Source organism: Protopterus annectens, chromosome 1.part2 (genome assembly GCF_019279795.1).
Source record: "Protopterus annectens isolate FY-2018-M chromosome 1.part2, PAN1.0, whole genome shotgun sequence".
NCBI lineage: Eukaryota > Metazoa > Chordata > Ceratodontiformes > Protopteridae > Protopterus > Protopterus annectens.
In genome coordinates, this window is record NC_056727.1 from 535,236,552 (window position 1) to 535,260,288 (window position 23,737).

The following is a 23,737-nucleotide window of genomic DNA, read 5'->3' on the forward strand; positions in this document are numbered from 1 at the left end:
AAAACACACACCAACACCTACAAAGGGTAGAAGTCAGCAAGAGAAATAAATTGACAATTCTTTCACTAAAAACACAAAGTATACATAAAGTCAAACAAATGGAGCTCTCAATCACATTTGTAGACCTCAAGGCAGCAAATGAGATCTGGGTTAGATACAGTACAGAAAAGTATTATAGACAGAGAAGGTGGGAGTTCTAGAGGTGATGTCTTTTGGAAAGGCTAGCATCGGATCAGATTTGTATCCAATAACCCACAAGCTGAAGACAAATGGAAAAGACACTGGATCATATCTGAAAGAAAAAAAAGAAAACAGATCTAGAAGAGGCGTCTGGAGCCTCGGAAAGTTTCTAGTACCAAGTTAAAAAGTCCTCAAAGCCTTAGTCCTATTAATTAATGAAAACGCTTTTACTCAGATCAAAACAGCTGTGGGAAAGTGACAGACTGCTGCTTCAGTGGTTTGGGTGTTGTCTTTGGTGCACAGTCAGACTTAAAGACCTTAGGCAGACGACAGCTGACTGATCTAAATCTAGTCCCCTTCAACCTCCTCTATGACCAAATTCTGAAGACAGTCATCCTCAATCTTGGATACCAACACTCCTGTGTCAGAGGAAGGGAATGCAAAGCAAGGATTTGACTGATGACAAAGTGTTTCTCTGTTGGAGGACTTGGTAGTGACTGATGACTTGACAACCACAAAAAGGATCATGCCAAAGGCCTGAGATGAGCTAGTCTCCTGATATATATGTGTGTGTGGTGGTGGTGGTGGGGTGTCGAGAGAAAGTCCAAACCAGAATTAGAAACCTTGAGTCGAGGGGGTTTTGTCAGGCACTGAAATCATATGCTAGCAGGCACAAAAACACATTTTGAAGGCACTCCCATTCTACTTTTTCTTGTTGAGGTCTAAAGAGGGTCCAAAGAACTGCACTACACATCTACGCCAGCTATGTGATTTCTGCTGTATTTCTCACATGACTCAGTCTTGTGCTGGATAGTTCTAGAATTTAAGTATGCACACTAGTGGCACAGTTGGGCAAGCCCAGCTCTTTACACAGGGAAAAAAGTGAAAGTCGGTGCAGAATTTGTTTCCTGCACAGACGAGAGTTATCAACTTTATGTATGGACATCTGTAACACGTACTAAGGAAAAGATGAGACATTTCCCCCAACAGGGTACTTATCGGCATCACTGGCTTCAGGCCATCCCAACAGCTACAGTAGCAAAAGAGGCATTCATCAAACTGTGATGAGAACTGAAGATGGCACCATCAGATTAACCTTTACACCACCAATGTTCTAATGCTGGGAAGAGGAAGGAATTCCCTGGACCACAGAAAGGAAGAATGCTCAGGCATTTAGGCCGGCCTCCAGATTAATGTGAAAAGGAATCTCAAGAGTTAAAACTGCAATAACAAACTACAAACAATGTTTTGCAGAACAGAAACGTCAGCAGTTTGACATACCATATTGCTCCCACTATCTAAGTGTATGGCAATTGAACCCTGAAGTCCTGCGTCTTTCTGGGGATTAAAAGAATCTTGAGTCAACACTACAGTCTATCTGGTCTGGTAGAACCTCCTGTGATAGCTTTTTTCTAACAAGTTATAAACCTCCGACTTTGACTCCTGCTTCTCTAGGAGCGGAATATCTGAAAGCAAACGGGTAGGAAGACTTTGGAATAACAGAGAACAGACTTGTCTCAGAATATAATTTCCGTGATCTATTTTACATGATGGTCAGCTAAGTGGGACTGGTGAACAGCAGCTCAGGACCGCTTCAAGACATTGACAGTCTGGCAAGGTCTCAGTGGTACTACTGGTGATCACCTGAATGAGGGCATAATGGTTAAGGTGTTTACCTTACAGACACAAGGTGCAGGGTTTGATTCTCACATGGGGTAATTGTTTAGGTTTAAAATAGTAGACAAAATTGCCAGCACCAAATACAGTGAAAAGCATCAATGAGGCTAGTAAGTTAAATACATTGGTATTTTACTTAAATGTAATAAACAACCCAGACCGGTTTCAGCCAACAGGCTTTCCTCAGTGGGAATGAAAGCTGTCTACTTATACTGGTTCCTGCCTTGCACTGGATCCTACTTGCAGAGAGTTTTTTCTGACTTAGGTTTAAAATAGCCCACAAGGGCAGTTAAACTAGTACTAATTTACGAACCTGCTGCCCCTAGGGCAACATCTGTTGCAGAAACCAGCACTGCAGAGCTCCAGTCAAAGTATTGCTCATACTGTTATTAGGACTTGTTAGAAGCTCTTAGTTCTCTCTTTGATTTCTGGAATGTAATCTCTAGGGAGTGCTAATTCTATGAACCTTCCTCATTTGAAGTTCAAAAAGGGAGTACCTGTCATATAAAGACATTGGTGAGGGATATTTTAAAGTGTTCCATAAATTCTCAAAGTTCTCTGGTGACCTAATATTTTTCATAGCTGCCACATGTGATTCAATTTGTCTGACTGGATCACAGTGTGATAAACTTGTTAGGTGTTTTTAGGGCATTCTCTGCTAAGGCTTGTTGAACCTAACCATGTGTATAAAGCAGTTTATAGCTATGAAGCAGAAAGAGCTTTATGCACAGGCTTGCTTTCTCAAATAACTGCTCTAGAATCTTACCTAGGGGATGAATAGTGTGCGATATCCTCTTAGTGTACCCTCTTGGAAACGGCAAACAGTACAGCAGAGTCAACAAGGGGTGCTTAGCTCCAGTATGGCCTGTCCTTGGAAGACTGGAGAATTCTGTTTGATTTCTGTGGTATTGCCTATCCTGGTGCTGAGCAGTCAGCATTGATGTTCTCCTTCACAGTGGTTCTTGACCCAGATAATGTTGGTGCGGAGAGAACTGCTGCAAAAGTTGTTGGTGCCCATGGACCAAAAAATGTCACTGTCTATGCAAACATAGTTCATAACATTCAACCAAAACTGGGCCCGGGAGCAGAAGCACAAGGGATGGAAGAGAAAGGACATTCTCCTACCACCCTACAGAGAGATTACAGAACAAAATCACCAAGGTTGTAATAAGCATAAAAGGCAGCAAAACAGCAGTGCTAGATGGATTCTCAAACTATTACAAGACATCTGAATGAGGGTTAGATAGGTGGTGGCAAGCACATTAATGAATACCAGGAGGCAGGCAAGATGGTAGCCTCAATGGCAAAAGCAATGGCTGTGTTGACCCTTAGGGAGGTAATCCGAAGTAATGAAATCAGGGACATTTTGACCCACATCATTAATTAATGTAAATGCCAAAATCATAAATACTAAAGAGCAGAAAGTATTCCAAACAGGACAGCTGGAATTTACAAGAAGTCCGTTGACACCTGGTGGTTACTGCAGGTTTTTATGGATAGATGTGAAAAACAGAGGAAAGCAACAGGAATGGTAGACAACTCCAGAACAATATACCTACTCAGACTTGGGGGACTCTCAGAATGGTGGACATATTTGTTGGATAGGAGGAAGGCAACAGACAACGGTCAAGGGGCTCTATTACTTGCAAATGGACCACTGACCAAGGAGGTAGATGCACAAGACAAGGATTCTCATCACCAAGCCTATTTTTACCTGTCATGGAGACACTAGCAAGAAGTGTTAGGGAAAAACTGGAACAGCTACGCAAGAAGAGAGGAGGGAAGGTCTAGTTAAACTTATTTGCAGATGGCTTTAGACTCGCAGCTGAGAACAGATAAGCTGGTGGGGTGTGGTTGTGCTGGCACAATTTGGCAGCTTCCAAAAAAATAGCATGAATAGAATGCAACCTGACTAGCACATTTATAAAATGGTCAAGAAAGGCACAACAGGAAAAAAAAAGGGCAGTGGGAGGTATACTAAGCAAATGAAAAAGGAATACTGCAGGAAATTAAACCAGAAGTGAGAAAGAGACACGAGAAGATAGAAATTAAACTGAAACAACTAGGGGTAAAAATAAACTGAACTGAAACAACTGAGGGGGTCCAATAAACAACAGCAAAAGTGATGATTAAGGGATGAATACAACAGGTAGGCCATATTAAAATACAGACTTTGACAGGTTTGTGTGAAATATGAAAAATATAACAGCTACAAAGCTAAATAAGTACAGGAGAAGGAGGAAGATAAAGGCATCTCAAATTACTAGAAATATACTACAACATACATCCACCAATGGTTAAGGGGTGGAGATGGACTTGAATGACTGGGAAAAGGGGAAGCACCCTGCATCAAATAGTACAGAGAATCTGGGACAGGGTGAAAGACCTTAACTAGGTGACATGAATTAGAAACAAGTTTAGTTGGGAGGTTGGCATAATGGTTAAGGTGTTTACTTTAAAGATGCAAGGTGCAGGGTTTGATTCTCACATGGGGTAATTGGTTAGGCCTAAAATGGATCACTAGGGTAATTAGCCTAGCATTAATCTATGACCCTAAATAGGGAAAGGGAGACTGGGATGCAGACAGGTGTTAACAGAAAAAAGGGGAATGTGTAAAATGGACCATATGCAAGAAAGTCGAGAAAGGAGAGGTGATAAACAAGAATGCAAATCTGGAGAGGCTTTGCAAAAGTAGAATGGGGTGGACAAAGAGGTGGAATAGAAAATGCCATTAGAGAAAAAATATATCCAAAGTGAGCAAGGAGAAAGTGGATGGAAAAATATGAAGGGTTGGAGTGGAATAGTAGAGAAGGTATGACAAAAACACAGCCGAAGAAGAGAAAATGAGAAACACAGAAAAATATGAAAAGGAGAAAAAGGGGAATTCAAAAAAGAATGGGAAGAAGCCAGAAGAAATGCAGTATCATTAAATATCCAGTTGTTAGATATGTAGACAAAAAGGCAGAAATGATGACATGTTCTAGGAATGGGTGAAAGAAATGGACAACAGCAGTATTGAAATGGAATTAAATCAGAAGGATTAAAATGCAGACCAAGTGGAAACTGTGCCTAACCGATTCTGTTCATGTTAAAAAATACGCATGCATAGAAAGATTTGAATCTTGTGTCTGTGTGAGGGGTAGGGGAGCCCAACATCACTGGTGCAGGGGACTTTACCAATGTACCTTACTTCTGGCATCTCCCCACACAGCATGCCTGACTCTTTTGCTGTTTCTTTGGTTACCTAATGAATATTGCTCCATCACGGGCATAGAGCTTGCCCCATGGAACAAGTCATAGGAAAACGGAGGACTGACCACAACCCCCACTCTTGAACCACATTTAAGTGTCAACTGCCAAATGCCAACTCTGCTGATGGTGAAAGTAGTATATAATATGGATGGCGAAGAACAGATCCTATTACAGAAAAATTCCTCTACTCATGGTACCAATTCTATTCTAATGATTCAAGATACTGACACGAATACATCTTTTACTGTCAAAGAAACATGCTTAAGCCTTTGGTCTTTCTAATCACACAAAGAAAAACAAATGCACATTTTAGTAACTCTAAAGTAGTAAAGTTGTACTACTGACACCTGTTTATATAAAACATCTGTAAAAAAAAAAAAATAGAAAAAAACTGTTTTACCCAGTTTTAAGTACACTGTAAATGTCAAAGCGAGAAAGAATCATAACAGCCACATTAGTACAGAGGTTCCTGACCCAGAGACTCCCCAGACTCTGGAATAGATTGCCCATACATGTCAAGCAGAGTGCCTCTTTGGACCTCTTCAAGAGGAACCTTGACGTTTGGATTGGAGAAAGGAAATTCACCCCAGGGATCACGTCAGTCGCCCTGCTAGACAGGGGTCCAGGAAAGTAAATAATGTGGGAAGAAATAGCCAGGGAATTGTTATGGCTAGGCTTGTATAGGCCCTAGGGCTGATAGCCTAGTACCAACCAACCTATGAACCTATAGTACAGTACCTGGCAGAAAGCATCAACCTAAAGTACAGTTTCAACAAGAGTACAAACATGTTATGCTTCAAATATGTTTAACAGCTTTGTCTTTAATTCTTACTAATACATAAAAGGACAGACTAAACACTGGAAGACAAATCCAAAGATCTAAACACAGAACCTGATGTGGTATCATGCAGTGATTTCATAGTATGCTATTTGATTTTGAATACTGGAAACTTCCAAATGAAAGGAAAAAGTTTTGTAAGCCACCTACTTGGAACTCTTATCTGGTAGTGATTAAGAACGGTCAACGCTTCTATAGCATCAGTCTTTGTTTCCCATTCTAACAGCCCTGATAATGTTTTGGCAGAAGCTGAAGCAAACAAAATGAGATTTTCTTGTGTCAGTAATTTTCAACACATTTTTAGAAAGAAAAATGAAATTATGAAAAAAAGCAATGCCGAACTCACGTTTTGCATCAAACACTTTGTATTTGATGAAATCTGGTACATCATGATCTTGGCATAACTGAAAAAAATAAGTTTAATTTTAATTAATTACAGTAAACATTATTTTAAATGCTGTATAATACACAACAGCAGAGATCATGATGAAAGACGGACTTTTTTTTTGAAAAATCAAAGCATGATCTAGCCAGTCCTCTGCTATGCCAAACAATGCATTTGTAAGTGGTTTCCTACATAGGTAGTACAAATGCTGTCTGAAGAAACCACAACTACAGCTATCTGACCTTGTTTCTGTCTTTCTAAACCACTGTAGAAGTGCAATGCCACTTCCATGTGTAACAGACTAGCTTGGAATGACAAAGAGGCAAGAAAGTCTCCAACTTAACTAACAAATTGACTATTCAAATCAGCATCATGCCCCTCAGATAAGGATGAAGAAGCTAGTCTATCTGGTAAATTTCTAAAACAATAGGAACCTGCCGATAAATATCTGGTCTTTCCTTACCGTTAAGATGATCTATAAAGTGATCTCTTCTCTGTCCGTCTACAACTGGATTTCAAATTCAAAGCCATCAACCCCAGAAGTTGCAGGATAGTCAAACAGCCAAATCTGACTTTCTAGACAGTGTTCAACAAATGCTTAGCTCTGGGGGTCACTTGCGTCAGAATTCAGGGTATACACATATTCATCAGCCAGACTGACTAACTGATACAGGCTTCACACTTGGAGATGCTTTAGAAAGTCTTGCAGTACACCACCCACTGTCTTATTAGCCCGAAGTTCAATGTGACCCTTCGCAAATTCAGTCTAGCACCAGCAACCTCAAAGACCTTCCCAGAGAGATATAAGCTTTCACCAAGTTCTATACTTAGGATAGTTCTTTGTACACATGGTCCAGAAGATGCAGGTGACATAATACACCTTTCTGAAAGCACTACACTGCATATATGTCTACATTGTGCCAATGTCCTTTCATACGACATCCTGTCTGAAGTACAGACAATGATGCATCAAGAAATACCCATCATGTCCAGTGACATTAATCAATCTTGAAACAGCAGAAACCAATAACATCGTCATCTAGAATCCGTTGTACCAGACATTTGCTCTGTTGATGAGGTCAAGGATGATAGAAGTCTCACAATCCCCTACAAAAGAAAAACACAGGAGCTCCACATTTTGCCTTTTCACCAATAGAAGAAACGTCACACTGTGAGGGTTTATAAAAAACAGTACAAGACATCATACATCTGCATGGTGGCTGGAAGCCATTTTCTTTTCCAAAACTCACCCTGGGAAGCTTGCTCTGTGTTCAGAGAAGGGCCATTCAAAACAGCCCAAGTTAAAGCTAAAGGGAGGAAAACCAGAGACAAGTCTTATTGTGCAGACACAGATAGAATGGTTGTGTAAAATCTTACCATAACTATAGATGTCGTCCTCTTCCTTGTTGCAGTATTCTTGGTGTGAGATTTTCTGCCTCAGGTGACCCGTACGTCAGTTCCTATACAAAAGCTTCAGCTTGGCTGTTGCAGTTGCGTGGGATGCAACACATAGGGCCATAAACCAGGGACTTTAAATGTGATGTCTGCATGCACAGACCTCAGAACTTGAAAGCCCAGCAGGACAGGAGTAAGAGTAGCCAGTGATGTCAGTCATAGGATCAAGGAGGCACTTTGTGGTTAAACTGATCACAGGGAAGAGTACAACCCCCAGGAGACCTACGACAGATCAGTAATGAGTGAGAGAAAAAGGATAAAGGGGTTAGGTGGGTGGGAAGGAATACTGCAACATGGAAAAGGACACCTGTGGTTATGGTAAGATTTTACACAACTATTTTATGTCCTTAGAATCCTACGTTGCAGTATTCTTGGTGTGTCAGTACCACAGCTTAGTTGGAAGGAACGGAGGAGGTAGAAGTCGTCGATTCCACAAAGCCCTGCAGAATTGCTCTGGCAAGTCCTGCACGTGCTCTAGAGACACTGTCTAACACTGAAGACTTTGGAGGCTGCCACTGCCCTAGTAGATTGAGCTTTAACTCCTTGTGGGAGTTTTTGCCATGGTGTGAATAACATAGGCAAATAGTTTTTCTAATCCAACATGCAATGGTTTGTTTGGAGAGTGCCTTGCCCAGGGCCCTGGGGAAAAAGGAAACAAAGAGCTGATTAGATTTTCTTATGGATTTTGTTTTGTCTAGGTAAAACCTTAGCTGCCTGTGTACATCCAGGGAGTGGAGTATTCTCACACTTTCATTGGTGGGAGAAGGGTAGAGGGTGGGTAAATGAATAGATTGGTTTAAGGACATATCACTGACCACTTTAGGCATAAAGGAAGGGTTTAGTTCTTGGTGTAACCTGTCCTTGTGGAAAGTAGTGTACGGAAGGCAGGCCATTAGGGCCTGTAATTCAGAAATCCCTCTGGCTGAAGTTATGGCGACTAGCAGGACTGTCTTCCATGTGCACATTTGCAGAGTAGCCATACTAGCAGGTTCAAATGGAGACTTTGCTTTTCCAGGATGAAGTTAAGGTCCCAGGGTGGTGGGATGGTTTTTCTTGGTGGTCTGCTGTGCAAGACCCCTTTTAAGAATAGCTTCACATCGAGCCTGGGTACCAGGGGAGGGTCTAGTGGCAGGCTGAGACTGCTGAAAGATGGACTTTCAGTGAAGAATAAGTCAGTCCCCCCTTTACTAGTTGACCCACACACAGGCAAGAAATGGGGGGGGGGGGGGATCTGCGATGTATGGATCCCTGCCCTTGGCCAGACACCATTTTGAAAATCTCTCACATTAGGTTAAAATAAGACTTTCTTGTAGTAGGTTTCCTGGCCTCCCTCAGGCCTGAAAGCCCATCCTCTGAGTAGTGGTGACTAAAGGGAATCAGAAGTTTATCACCCACAGTGTCAGTGACAACATCTGCAAGTGTGGGTGGATGAGGGTTCCCTTTTGTTGAGTCAGAAAGTCCACCTTGTGGGGTAACCTGTTGTGATTGCCCTTGGCTAGATTGAGGAGGGGGAACCAGTGCTGCCTTGGCCAGTAGGGGTCACCAACAAGACTTTTGTGTCTCCTGATTTTCAGGAGGAAATTTTGAATTAATGGGAGGGGAGGAATGGCATATGGAAACCTTCCCTTCCATGAAATGCTGAATGCGTCTACACTCCAAGCTAGTGGGGAGTAGGTCTTGGAGCAGAAAGTCTGCAGTTGTCTGTTCGGGGGGGGGGGGGGGGGTGCAAACAAATCTACTTGAGGTGCGTCCTACCAGTGGACAGCATCTAGAAAGACATTCCTGTCCAGCATCCATTCGTGATTTGGAGAGGATGTCCGGCTCAGAAGGTCTGCTTGTTTGTTGTCCTGCGATAGGAGGCAGGTTACCTGGTGGGACAAGTTGTGTTGTGAGGCTAGGTCCCAGATTAGTGAGGTGCCACTTAACTGTAGTGTTGTCTATTATTTGGAGAACACCTGGTTGTAGGCTTGGAAGGAAGGCTTTCAGTGCCAGGAGGACTGCTGTCATTTCCCTCACGTTGATGTGTTTGTTCTTTAAGGAAGGGTGTCACTTTGCTTGAACCCTGTAGTTTGCCATTGTGACTCCCCATCCTAGGTCTGAAGCATCTGTATGCATGATAGTACAGTTTTGTACCTACCATAAATGTAGATGTTAGAGTGTATACACTGCTGCAGTCATTACACTTGGGTTATCCTGCCGTCAGGTGGTCCCTCAGTCGGGTTATCCTGCCGTCAGGCGGTCCCTCAATTGGCCAGACTTCCAAAGTCTTGGTCCGGTGTCGGTTGCTGTCGCTTCTTCCCTGACGTCAGTGCGCCAGGGGTATACAAGATGCAGCCAACGCCATTTTCGTCAGTTTTTCTTGCCCCAGATGTCAGGTGCCCCCCAAAAGGTAGGCAATGTAAATTGCTAATAAAACGTACATAAGAAAAGCAATCAAAAACTTTCAGTTACCAGCAAATACTCCCCATAGGTAGCAAAGGGTAGAAGGCCTAGGTAAGTACCAGCAAGGAAGAGGGGAAGGAGGGAGGGTGACCTAGACTGCAGCAGTGTATACACTCGAACATCTACATTTATGGTAGGTACAAAACTGTACTATGTTCATCGTGTTACACTGCTGCAGTCATTACACTTGGGTAGAATCCCAAAGCTGAGGTAGGGTGGGTGGTTCTATAAAGCATTAGGGGTGGCTATAAGGCCCTGCAGCACTGCAGTGGCAAAGCCAGCTCTGGATTTAGAATAAAGAGGCAGATGGTAATGCTTGGTGAAGGTATGTACAGAACTCCCCAGTTGCTGCTTCCATAATGTCCTTGGCAGGTACTCCTCTGAGGTAGGCAGTTGAAGTGGCTGTTGCCCTGGTGGAATGAGACCTAATGCTGTTAGGTACAGCTTTCCCATGGTGTGTATAGCAGAAACGTATGCAGTGCCCTATCCATTCTGAAATGGTCTGTTTTGAAATGGCTTTTCCCTGTGCTCCTGCAGCATATGCTACAAACAATTGCTCAGTTTTCCTGAAAGCTTTCGTTTTGTTCAAGTAGAAGCATAACTGCCTGTGTATGTCCAAGGAATGCAGAAGTCTCCCCCCTTTATTCTGTGGATTTGGATAAAAAGTTGGCAAGTGAATAGTTTGGTTGAGAGCCACACTTGATACTACCCTTGGCATAAAAGTAGGGTTTGTTCTTAAAGACACCCTGTCTTGGTGGAAAACGATGAAAGGTTCCACTGCCATTAGTGCCTGTAATTCTGAAACTCTTCGTGCTGAGGTCATTGCCAGGAGCAGAGCAGTTTTCCAAGAAACATATTTTAAGTCTGCTGAGTTAGCTGGCTCAAAAGGAGGTAAAGTTAATTTTTCCAAGACGAAGTTGAGGTCCCAAGTTGGAGTTGGTGCTCTACTGGGCGGTCTTATGTTTTTAGCCCCTGTGAGGTACTGTTTTAGCAAAGGATTAGAAAAAATTGGTGGGTCTGTGTTGTAATGAACAGAGGTGGCAGAGGCATGGATCTTAATGGATGAAAAGGAGAGGCCTTTGTCCAGCATCTCAGTTAAGTATTGTAGTATCTGAGGAATATTTGGGACAAGAGGGTCAAGGCTGTGAGCCTGGTTCCAGGCACAGAATCTCTTCCATTTATCCGAACAGGCTTTCCTGGTGCTGGGCCTTCTGGCCTCCAGAATGACATCCATAACAGCTTTGGAGAGAGGCATTGCTTGCTTGACTAAGGAATCTGCCATGCAGCCAGGTTTAAAGTCTTGAGCTGGCTGTGAAATATCTGATTGTTTTGCTGAGTCAGAAGATGTGGGATTTGAGGCAAAATCCATGGTGGACCTTGTGTTAAGTTCTTTAAGATTGGGTACCAGTGCTGGCGTGGCCAGTCTGGGGCAATCATGATCATCTTTGGCTTTTCTTGTCTGGCTTTTAAGAGTACCTTTGAAAGGAGAGGTAGTGGTGGGAAAACATATACTTGTAGGTTTTTCCAGCTGAATGAGAGGGCATCCACTTTCCATGCTTGTCCACTTTCCATGCTTGTGGGTGGCAAGTCCTTGTGTAGAATTTCTGTAGCTGGCAATTCATTGGGGATGCAAACAGATCTATGTCCGGGCTCCACCATTTTTGTGTTATCATTCTGAATATTTGTAGATGTAATTTCCACTCGTGCAGATCCATGATGTTTCTGCTTAAGTTGTCTGCCAGTGTGTTTTTCTCTCCTGGCAGGAATTGTGCTTGCAGATGAACTTGATAAGTCAGAGTTGTGTTCCGCAAGGTCATGGCTTGTCTGCAGAGGGGATATGAATGAGTGCCCCCTTGCTTTGTTTATGTACCACATAACTGTGGTGTTGTCTGTCTTTAGTAGTAGCTGTCCTGGATGCAGAAGGTCCTTAAAAGCTATAAGGGCATTTTGTACAGCTAGCATCTCTTTTTGATTGATGTGAAGATGCCTTTGTTCTGCGGGCCACTTGCCCTGAATACATTTTCCTGCCATGTGTGCTCCCCAGGCGTAATCCGAAGTATCTGTTGTCAGTGTTTGCCTGGCTGTGGGTTGAGTGAAAGGCTGTCCCTTGTTGAGGTGACAGGCTTGAGCCCACCATCGAAACTCCTGTTGAAGGCAAAGAATAAGTGGTATTACTGTTTCCAAACTGTGACAGTGTTGAGACCAGACACTCTTTAGGTACCATTGTAGTTTCCTCATATGGAATTAGTAGTATGCAAGATGCCATGTACCCCAAGGCCTGCAGGATTTTTCTTGCAGGGAGTTGGGTTTTTGTTGCCATCAATTGGAAATATTGAGTCAGTTGTCCTTGCTTGTCTGGCGTGAGAAGCCATCTGGGCCGTTGTATTTAAGCTGGCACCCAGGAATATTATCTCTTGAGGGCACTAGTTTTGACTTCTTTTCGTTTACTGTGTACCTTAGGCAAATTAGCAATCTTTTTACAAACGCCAGGTGCTTTAGGAGAATGTCTTTGCTCTCTGCTTGAATAAGGCAGTCGTCCAAGTATGGATAAATTTGAATTCCTTTTTGTCTGCAAAATGCAATTACTGGTGCCAGGCATTCTGTAAAGACCCTGGGCGCAGTAGATAAGCCAAAGGGCAGTGCAGAGAATTGGTAATGCATTGAACCAGCTAAGAATCTGAGGTATCTTCCGCAATTTTGTCTGATAGGGACATGCAGGTATGCCTCCTTGAGGTCCAAAGTTACGAGCCAAGCTTTCTTGCCCAGCATGGGAAGCTGCTGCTGTAGTGTGAATTTTGGAACATCCAGGTAAGTATTTAGAGAAGAAAGATTCCAGAGTGGGCCTTCAGGCTTTGCCCTTTCTGGGAACCAGAGAGAGTCTTGAGTAAAATCCTTGTCCTTGCTCCTGTGTTGGTACCTTTTGAATAGCTCTAATGTCCATGAGTGCTGTAATTTGTCTTTGAGCCTCTGCCCATTGATTTGGTGGCAGATTTGGCATTCCTTTTAACCTTGGCAGAATGTAAAAGTGGAACCTGTAACCTTGAGATACAATATTGAGAACCCATTTGTCTTTGGTGATCATATGCCAGTTGTGACAGAAAAGTGCCAGTTTTCCCCCCAAAGGGGCTGCCAAGACAGAAGTGCTTGCTAGCTGTAGTGGGAAGTCATTGGGGCAGTTTTTTATAAGGTTGAGGCCTGTCTTCCCCTTCTTTCTGGGTTGAAGCACCCCACTGTCGAGGCCTGTAAGAACCTTGTGGTTGACTTCTGCCTCTTGGACGTCTGTATCTGCCCCTTTGAGGTCGGTCTGAAACTGGAAAGGACCAATTTTTTGTTGGCCAATTTCTGCTAAATCGAGGAGGCTGAACCTGTAAGAAATCCTTCACCGTTTGCATAGATTTTGCCTTATCCTCCATTTTCTTTAATACCTCTTCTGTCTTAACTCCAAATAAAACATCCTGCTGCAAAGGTGCATCCAATAATTTTGCTTTAACATGATCTGGTAAAGTCTGTTCTTTTAACCAAGCATGTCTTCTAATGACCGACCCTGTAACTGCTGCTCTACAGGAGGCCTCTAATGGAATCAAAACCACATTGCAAAGTACGTTTTCCCACTTGTTCAGTTGCATGCAATAAATCCTGCATTTCCTTATAGTTAGGAAGATCTGAATTTGGAAGCATTTTTTGTTTCAACTGAGACATCAAAATTTGCTGATATTTATGCATGTGAAACTGGCAATTTAAGGCCCTCATTGCTAAAGTTGCAGATGTGTATACTTTCTTTTCCCATCTGTCTAATGCTCTGGAATCTCTGTCAGAGGGAACTGGATTTTTTGCTGTAGAGGCCTTTACCCCTTTGGGACCCTGGGAAATAGTTTCAGGGTCAGCAACAGGGCTTTCATAAAGAAATTTGAGAGAGTCAGGGACTCTGTAATATCGGTCTGGCTTAACTGGAGCAGGAGGTAAAGAATCAGGATTTAAACTGGATTCAGAATACACATCATCCACAATATCTAACACTGGCGGAACAGCAAGGGGTCTGTGTTGAAGTAATAAAAGAAAATCTCTGAGCCTTTTCTTGGATTCTGAATATTCCTGGCCCTCCCAATGGAATTGCTCCCTCACAGTATGCAAGGTTTCCCCAAAGGAGTAGTCCTCTGGTGGAGAGGCTGAAGGAATTGATTCCTCAGCATCAGAATCCTCATAAGGGGGTAAAGAGTATCCTTGGTCTGAGGATGAATCTGAAGAGATGGACACCTGGTCGGATGAGTCATAGTCTGCATCCTGTCTAGGCCTTTTATCAGGAGGAGGGTGGTACCCCCTGATCAGAGTAATTAAGTCTTCGGACATTTTGAGCATCTGTTTCTTAGGCATGGAGGCCTGTCCTGGTGAATGTTGAAGTTGTTTCTCCGTTTTTAAAGGGGTTTTATTCTTGGCAGAAGATTTAATGGTTAACTGAGTAGGTCTGAAAACACCCTCTGAAGCTATGGGTTGTTCAGCTGCTCCGGATCCCTCTGACGGGTTAGTCTCGGCAGGCTGCAAATCTGGTGTATCCGAAGGCCCAGCCATCTCCACGTGGGAGTCAGAGGCAGCCTGTAGTTCCAAAGAAGCGGTCGTCAGGGGCTCCGAAGGCGTCTCGCTGAAAACGGGAGAACCGGCAACTGGCCTAGAAGAGGCTTCGTCGTCAGTTTTGGGCCTCGGATGCCTGTGGATTCGGAATGAAAATCTCAGGAGTCGGCCGACCGGCACTTGCAAACTGCTTTTGCTTCGGGCACCGTGCGGCAAGACAGACTGAAGAAAATCGCGTCTGCTGCATCTTATATACCCCTGGCGCACTGACGTCAGGGAAGAAGCGACAGCAACCAACGCCGGACCAAGACTTTGGAACTCTGGCCGACTGAGGGACCGCCTGACGGCAGGATAACCCAAGTGTAATGACTGCAGCAGTGTAACACAATGAACATCTAGTTTGGGGTGGGTAACTGCAGTGGAAGGCCCGGGTTCAGTTGAATTTGCTGAATCCACCATTTCAGCTCTGACTGTAGGCAGGGCAAGAGTGTTTTCTTGCTCTAGAGGATGTAGGTGCTGTGACCATACATTTTTTAGATACCACTGTAGCTTTCACATGTGCATTCTGGCTAGTGGTAGCTTGGGAATGGTGGCTGCCATTAGACCCAGGGTTCATACGAACTTTCTTGCAGTTATTTCCTGGGTCTGCACGAGGGCTCTGAAGTAGGAGGACAGGGAGCTGACCTTGTCCTGGGGAAGAAACGCTTTCATTATGTCTGTCTTGATCTTGCAACCCAGAAACGTTTTGTCTTGTTCTGGGATCAAGGAGGATTTTGGGAAGTTGAGGGTGAACCCCAGTCATTGGAGTAGGCACATGGTGAACTCGAGATGGATTAACAGGGTTTCCTTGAAGTCTGCCAGGATCAGGATGTCATATGGCAGGTGCCAGGCATTTTGTGATCACTGGGAGCAGTGGACAAACTAAAGGGTAATGCAGTAAACTGGAAGTGAGAGGAGGGTCCAGAAAAGTGCAAGACTTTCCTGTGGGGAAGGTTGAATGAGTATATGCAGACAGGCTTCTTTCAGGTAGAGTGCGGCCATGAAAGCCTGGGCTGAAATAAGAGGGAGTAAATTTTGTAAGGACAACATTCTGAAGCTGGGAACTTTTAAGAACAGGTTTAAGAAGGAAAGGTCTAGAATGGGACTCCATGGTTTATCTTTTCTGGGGACCAGAAACAGTCTTGAACAGAAGCCTTTTCCTTCCTGCCCTGGAGGGACTGGTTCTATTGTACCAAAGTTCAGAAGGTCTTTCAGAATCTGTGGGAAGAGGTGTGTCTGATTTTTTGGGAGGAAGGGGATGGCCCTTAAGGGTGGCCTTTCTTTCCAGAAGAGGAAGTATCCTTTTGAATAATAGCCAGAACACATTTGTCTGTGGTGATGGGCTTTCCAAAAGGGGAGGCAGTGAGAAAGGCGGGCAGAAAGAGGGAGGCGGGCGAAGCAGTCACGCATTGTTGGGGCCTCCTCTATCTTGAAAGGGCTGTCTAGAGGGGGGCTGAGAGACAGCTGACCTGGAAGGGGTTTGTCTTCTGGCCCCTCCTCTGTGTCTGGAAGAGGTAGGTCCAGCTGAGGCAGGGTTTCTTCAGACAAATGTGGCGTTGGCAGGGTAATTCCTGTAATATTTGAGAATAGGAGACACCAGAAGATGCTTGATGTCTTGCAATTCCTTACTCTTTTCTTGCAGATTTTTGAGTAGGTCTGCTGACTGTTTTCCAAACAAGAAGTTAAGGTCCAGAGGGGCACCTAAGATTTTAGACTTCAATTCTTCTGACAAGTGTTGCAGACATAGCCAGGAATATATCCTAACTACAGTGGCAGATGCTGCAGATCATGCAGAGGCCTCTGCAGCATCATAAGTACATCTAATGCATCTAATGGAGTGTCTAGCTACTTTACAGCCAGAGAGAGTTTGGAAGAAATGTCAGATTTAATGGGGCAGTTTGAAGTAGCAGCCAGCAGAGTGGAGGCTTGAGAGACCAGGTCCAGAGCATATTTGGTCGTATGGGTTTGACAGCTGACGGCTCTAAAGGCCAATGTGGAAGAGGTGCAACCCCCTTCTTTGCAATTCTATCCATTGTTTTGCTATCTTTGCCTGTAGGTGAGAGAAAGGCAGACAGAATCAGTCTGGATTGTTTATCAGGTGAAATGGCAATCACAGCAGGATCTGCCAAGGGTGGTTTGACAAGAAATTTCTGGTCATCAGGCACCTTGTAGAAGCAGTCTGACCTCTTAGGGGCAGGTGGCTGACAATCTGTTGTTTAAGATGCTGAGGAAAATGCATCTAAATAGGCAGGGATGACAGGTGGAATGGGAGAAGGGGAGGGAGATTCCAGTTGTAATAGTTCAAAATACCTTTTTTGAGTACGAGACATTTGAGAGGTGTCCCATTTGAAGTATTCCTTCATTTTGGCTATGGTCTCACCAAAGGTGACATCCTCTGGAGGGGAATACCCCTCAATGGATTCTTCATCTGGGGAATAGTACTCTTGAGGAGAGGCTACCTGGGAAGTGTAAGACATTGATTCCTCAAAAAACGAATAGTTCTCTTGCTCTTCTTCCCTGTCTTGTGAAGTAGGTGGTGGAAGAGAGGACACAGAGGCAGGCCTACGGCTGAGGAGAGGAAGAGTAAATGGAGTAGATGGAGAAGAGACTGAGAGCCTAATGGCCATAAAGGCCTGCATCAAAGATCAGGTGAAGGACTGCCAATCAGGTAAGCCTTCGGCGGGTGTAGCCAGATGTTTGGTCTTCTGTTTCTTTTTAACTGGGGTAGTGTTAGGCATAGGCCTGGAATCAGATGCCTGGCTAGGATAGCTGTGTCGGGAGGAGATATCCTGGTCCGAGGCCCAGCTGTGTCCGTTTCCCTCATAGACCTCGGCAGTAGCCAATGTCTGGGTTAGCTCCGTGGACATGCTTGTCATAAACTACGAAGCGGCTTCCCCGAAGTCGACGGATCTGTGGGACATCCCTCAACTCCTAAATCTGTAGCTGGTGGGGTGTCCGAAAGCGGAGAGGCAGTGGAAGAGGGGCTAGGAATCTTGGCCTTCTTTCGCAGGGCTTCCAAAACAGGATCCATCCTAAGAGCTAATTTTTTAAGTTGTTGGTTTTCTAAGTAAAGATTAAGTGCAGCCAGACAGCTGCATAAAATCTTAGGAACGAAGGATTAGCAGATAAAGCAAGAGGTGTGATTGTGCTCTTGGCCTAGGCAAAAAACGCAGCGGTCATGCGTATCTTTATGGGGTATCTGGCACCCGCATTGGCATTTGCCCTTTTTTTGCTGACATTGGCTAAAGTTTACTACAACAAACCAAGCTTTAGCTAGTGGTCAAACAAGAAAAAAACCCAACGGGGCACTTGGCTTTTAGACGTCGTGTGGTGAAGGAGCGAAGCACACAATGTGCTGATCGGCAGTTGAAAAGTTCTGAGGTCTGTGGTGTAGACGGCACATTTAAGGTCCCTTTGTTTATGGCCCTATGTGGAATGTCCCACGCAACTGCAACAGCCAAGCTGAAGCTTTTGTACAGGAGCCGATGTATGGGTCACCTGAGGCGGAAAATCCCACACCAAGAATATTGCAACATAGGAAAAGGACATTCAAGGTTACTGCATTTGCCACGGAATCAAACCAGAACTAGGTCAGCATCTATGCTAGCTTCCACATACCTATCACTATCACAACATTCACTTCCAGACACTCCTGGATTACTAATTTGGGAAGGTGTGCCAGCTACTCTAAAGGTTAGTCCAGAAATAAAGCCTGAAATTAGGAGAGGTGATACAACAGCAGTCCCAAGAAAGACATACCCTGTGGGAGTGGTTACTGACTTGAAACTGCAGTTTTATTGGCCATTTTGGGTCAATTCCAAAACTCCATCTTTCTCTCTTAAAACCCTCTTTTGTGCGGTTTTGCGCATTTTTGTGCATAGCGCAACAGCGGGCAGCGCCGCCTAATTGGGTTTAAACTATTCCTGGCTCCACAAAGTCTGCTCTTCACTTTTTCCCTTAGAACTGCTCTCTCTCTCAATTTAAACACCATATTCTCATTCTAAGGCCCTTCACTGGTCCAATTAAGTAATCCTACAAGTTAGCACTATTAAACCATAAGCACTACTTACTCTTACACACTCTACGATTATCCTGTCCTCTATTGGTCCGTCTTAAATTCAGTTTCCCTATTACTCTAGCATGTCCAAAGGTCAGTCAATGGTTTCCTCTCCAGTCCAGCTGGTGAATCTGGGAATTTTGAGGCAATGTTACAACGGTCTCATGTACACGGACAACCCTCTCCTCCTCCAAACAGGTTCAAATATATGTGAGAGATGCAACTATTTAGCCAAACTGGAGGCTGAGCTCTCTCATCTCAAAACTGGTGTAACCAGTCAGGAGAAGGTAACCTCACACAACACAATTCCAGTATCACATCAGCGAACCAAACACATAAATACACAAAAACAAACTCGGAGGCTCTAAATAAAAATCTACCTAAGCAACAGAGACCTCCAAAGCAGACATCCCAAGCAAACGCTACCTCAAAACAAAACACACACAACACATAACCCACAAAGTCAGTGTGCCAAGCAGCCACAGCCCTTAAGGCTGAATAACACACCTGATGCTCTTGTTATAGGTGACTCTATTGTCAGACACACTGACGTCCCGCTCACCAGGCTGAATAAAGAGAAGGTCACGGTGAGCTGCCTGTCGGGTGCTAGGATCCGACACATAACGCAAGCACTCAGATCACTCCAAAGCAAATACAAATATGACTCAGTCATTGTACATGCTGGTGTGAATGACCCGAGACGTACCTCCCTGGACTACATGAAAAGAGACAGAGGAGCTCTCTGATCATGTAGCTCAGGCTGGTATGGCCCTGACCTTGAGCAGCATCTTACCCTCACCTAGAATGATGCCACAGTACAAAGACAAAATGATCGATTTTAACAATTGGCTAAAATTTTGGTGTCATTCAAAGGGGATCCAGTGTCTGTCAGCCTGGGATGACATGCTCGACAAGCCACGTTGCTTCGCTAGGGACGGCTTGCACCTGTCACCACTGGGCTTTCGGATATTGGCAAAGGCTCTTGCCACCCCCATAGTGCCTTTTTTAGGCAAGGCCCAAAAGTCAAACTCACCCCCATAGACAGCACAAGGAACAAGAAACTAAGGGTAATGCTGCTAAACGCCAGAAGTCTTAACCTCAAGATGCACGCTTTCAAGCTCTCCTCAGTATGGAGAACATCGATATCTGTGCAGTGACAGAAACCTGGTTCAAGGCTCCAGAGAGCACCCCAGCACTACCAGGCTATACCTCATATCATGCTTTTCGGCCCCAAAACCCGGACCGAACCACAAAAGGAGGGGAGTTTCCATATTTATCAAGGATATCCACACCTCCAGGTTAGTGGCATTGCACGAAGTATCGGAGACCATCCATGTGCAACTAACAGTGGGGGGCAAGACTGCTTTTCAGTTTATAGCATCCTACAGACCACCCTCTCAAAGTCAGGAATCCCACTTGGCTTTCCAGAAAACATTGGAGAACATGAAGATCTCTCCGAACACCATTATATTGGGTGACTTCAACTACCCAAACATTGACTGGGAGCACTACTCAAGCCCCAGCACCTTAGCCCAAAGATTCCTGGAAATTATAAACTCAAATGCTATGGAACAACTAGTCACCACTCCCACAAGAGGGGACAACATACTAGACCTGATCATTACCAACATGGGGACTCTATGCTCCACACCAGAAGTATATCCCTCATTGGTAAGATCAGAACATAAATTAATTTCACTGGATGTCCACATCCCGACCCCACCCCCAGCCCAGAAAACCACAGTAAAAAACTTCTCAAAAGCGAACTTCTCACTTCTCAAAACCGAAGTGGAATCCTTCAAGGCCCCAGGGCCAGTGGAAACTACGGCCCAAACTGCAGAATCCTATATAAATGCATTCTAGGGACATCTCCAGGAATGCATGGATCATGCTATCCCAAACAAAACCAAGACCCAATTATCCAAAGGCAGGCGTCCAGTCTGGTGGACCCCTGCCATAAATAAACTGTACAACAGAAGGAGAAAGCTACTACATGATAGAGCAAAATCCCTAAAAGGGAAGGCATCTCTGATCAGTACTAGCAAAAAATTACGATCCCTCATAAAATCCTCCAAGGCCAGCTTCGAGAGAAAAATTGCACAGGACACCAAAGACAATCATAAGGCTTTTTTCAGTTATGTTAGAAATCTGGGATGCAAGTTGATTCTAAACGACAAAAAATACACTGAACCCACAGACATCGCCAATATCCTGGCAGACAGGTTCAGTGCAAACTTCTCCCCCCCAAAAGAGCAAGTATCAATCCTGGCAGAGGGCTGCCTCCCAAACATCTCTGATGCTCAGGTGAAGGCTGCCCTCTCCAAAGCAAAAAACACTGCTTCCATGGGACCAGATGGCGTCTCAGGTTGCGTCCTACATGAACTCCAAGAGGAACTAATCCCTCAAATAAAACAGCTATACAATCTCAGCCTCACTACAGGATATGTGCCCACAGAATGGCGTACAGCAACAGTGGTCCCACTCCACAAAGGTGGAGCTTCTACGGACCCTGGAAACTATCGCCCCATAAGCCTGACTAGCTTAGTCTGCAAGGCTATGGAGAGGATCATCATGGAGCTCATAAACAAAGACATCGGGGACCTACAGACACTAGACCCTACCCAGTTCGGCTTTGTCAAGGGCAGATCCTGCCTTTTGAACCTGGTTGACTTCTTTGAAACAGTCACCAAAGCCATAGATGAAGGGAAGGTAGTCCACACAGCCTATCTGGACCTTGCAAAGGCATTTGACACAATACCCCACTTCATAAGCTATCCAGCTTAAATATAAACCCCTATGTCACAAGATGGGTCGCAAAAGTACAGTTTTGTACCTACCATAAATGTAGATGTTCGAGTGCTAATACAGCTGCCGTCATAACAGATGGGTTCTCCTGCCTCGGTCGGCCGAATTCCAAAGTCTAAGTCCGGCGTCGGTTGTCGTCGCTTCCTCCCTGATGTCAGTGCGACAGGGGTTTAAAGGAACCAGCCGACGCCATTTTCTTCAGTTTTTCTTGCCCCAGATGCCAGGTGCCCCCAAAAGGAAGGCAATACATAAATTTGTGTAATAAAGCAATGCAATATAATCAAAATACAGTAGGTGCAAGCAAATACACCATAAATGAATACCCCAATCAGGTTGTATGAGGAGGTGTTAGCCAATAGGCCTGTCCCAAGAGGGGAAGGAGGGAGGGAAACCTGGACTGCAGCTGTATTAGCACTCGAACATCTACATTTATGGTAGGTACAAAACTGTACTATGTTCATCGTGCATACAGCTGCAGTCATAACAGATGGGTAGAATCCCAAAGCTAAGAAAGGGGTGGTAGGCACTAGGTGGAACTAGGAGGAGCCAGGATGCCTTGCAAGACTGCAGTGGCAAAGCCTGCTCTAGTTTTGAAGTATAATGGTAGGTGGTAGTGCTTGGAGAAGGTATGCACAGAACTCCAAGTGGCTGCTTCCAAAATATCTTTGGTAGGAAATCCTCTGAGGAAAGCTGCAGAGGTAGCTGTGGCCCTTGTGGAGTGAGATCTGATGCCTGTAGGTACAGTTTTGCCATGAAAAGAATAGCAAAAGCATATGCAGTGGGCTATCCATTTTGAGATTGTCTGTTTGGAAATTGGCTTTCCTTGAACTCCTACAGCATAGGACACAGAGCTGTTCTGATTTTCTGAAAGGCTTTGTTCTGTCCAAATAATAACGCAGTTGTCTGTGGATGTCCAAGGAATGTAGTAATCTCTCCCCTTTGTTTTGAGGATTAGGATATAAGGTAGGCAAGTGTATGGCCTGATTCAAAGCTACCCTGGATACCACTTTAGGCATAAAGGACGGGTTGGTTCGTAAGGAAACTCTGTCCTGATGGAAGATGATAAAAGGCTGCACAGCCATGAGAGCTTGTAGCTCTGAAACTCTCCGAGCTGAGGTAATAGCCAGAAGGAAAGCTGTTTTCCAGGACAAATATTGCAAATCTGATGAGGCAGCTGGCTCAAAGGGAGGCAAGGTCAGTTTTTCCAGAATGAAATTGAGATCCCAAGCAGGTATTGGTTGTTTCCTTGGGGGTCTTAGATTCTTAGACCCTCTGAGGAACTGTCTTAAGAGAGGGTGAGAGAATAAGGGTGGATCAGTGTTGTATTCTGCAGAAATGGCTGAGGCATGGATTTTGATGGAGGGCAATGAAAGTCCACTGCTTAGCAGCTCAGCTAGATACTGTAGTATTTGAGGTACATTCAGTTTTCCAAGATCCTGGCCCTTTTTCTCTTTCCAGACACAAAACCGTTTCCATTTTGCGGAGTAAGCTTTTCTAGTTGACGGCCTTCTGGCCTCCAAAATGACATCCTGCACCTCCTTGGAGAGTAGGGTCTGTTGTGATGCTAAGGAATCTTCCATGTGGCTAGATGGAGTGTTTTTAGCTGGCTGTGAAGAGTTTTGAAGCTGTGCCGAGTCAGGAGAAGAGGCATTAGAGGCAGGGTCCATGGTGGGGAATGAGTCAGGCTCCTCAGGAGTGGGTACCAGTGTTGTCTTGGCCAGTCTGGAGCAATGAGAATCATCTTTGGTCTGTCTGCTCTGGTTTTCAATAGAACTTTGGGCAGCAGAGGAAGAGGTGGAAAGGCATAAACTGTCATTGATGTCCAACTGAAAGAGAGAGCGTCCACTCTCCAGGCCTTTGGATGGAAAATCCTTGAGCAGAATTTTGTCAATTGGTGATTTTTGTGGGAGGCAAAGAGATCTACGTCTGGCCTTCCCCATGCTTGAATTATTTCTGTAAAAACTTTTGGATGCAACTTCCATTCGTGTGGATCTGTCATATTTCTGCTTAGGTTGTCTGCCAGCGTGTTTTCCTTGCCTGG

The 23,737-nt window shown here is 44.5% G+C and overlaps 1 protein-coding gene across 1 annotated transcript in view; it reads right to left on the reverse strand.

Moving 5' to 3' along the window:
* Window positions 1-23,737, reverse strand: part of HNRNPLL (heterogeneous nuclear ribonucleoprotein L like) — a 1,042,368-nt gene that overhangs the window by 111,290 nt on the left and 907,341 nt on the right. Inside the window, exons 13-14 of the mRNA XM_044057476.1 lie at window positions 6,294-6,351; window positions 6,098-6,196 (exon numbers count right to left, since the gene is read on the reverse strand). Of these exons, the coding sequence (XP_043913411.1) occupies window positions 6,098-6,196; window positions 6,294-6,351 (157 nt within the window). The remainder of the gene's footprint in view (window positions 1-6,097; window positions 6,197-6,293; window positions 6,352-23,737) is intronic.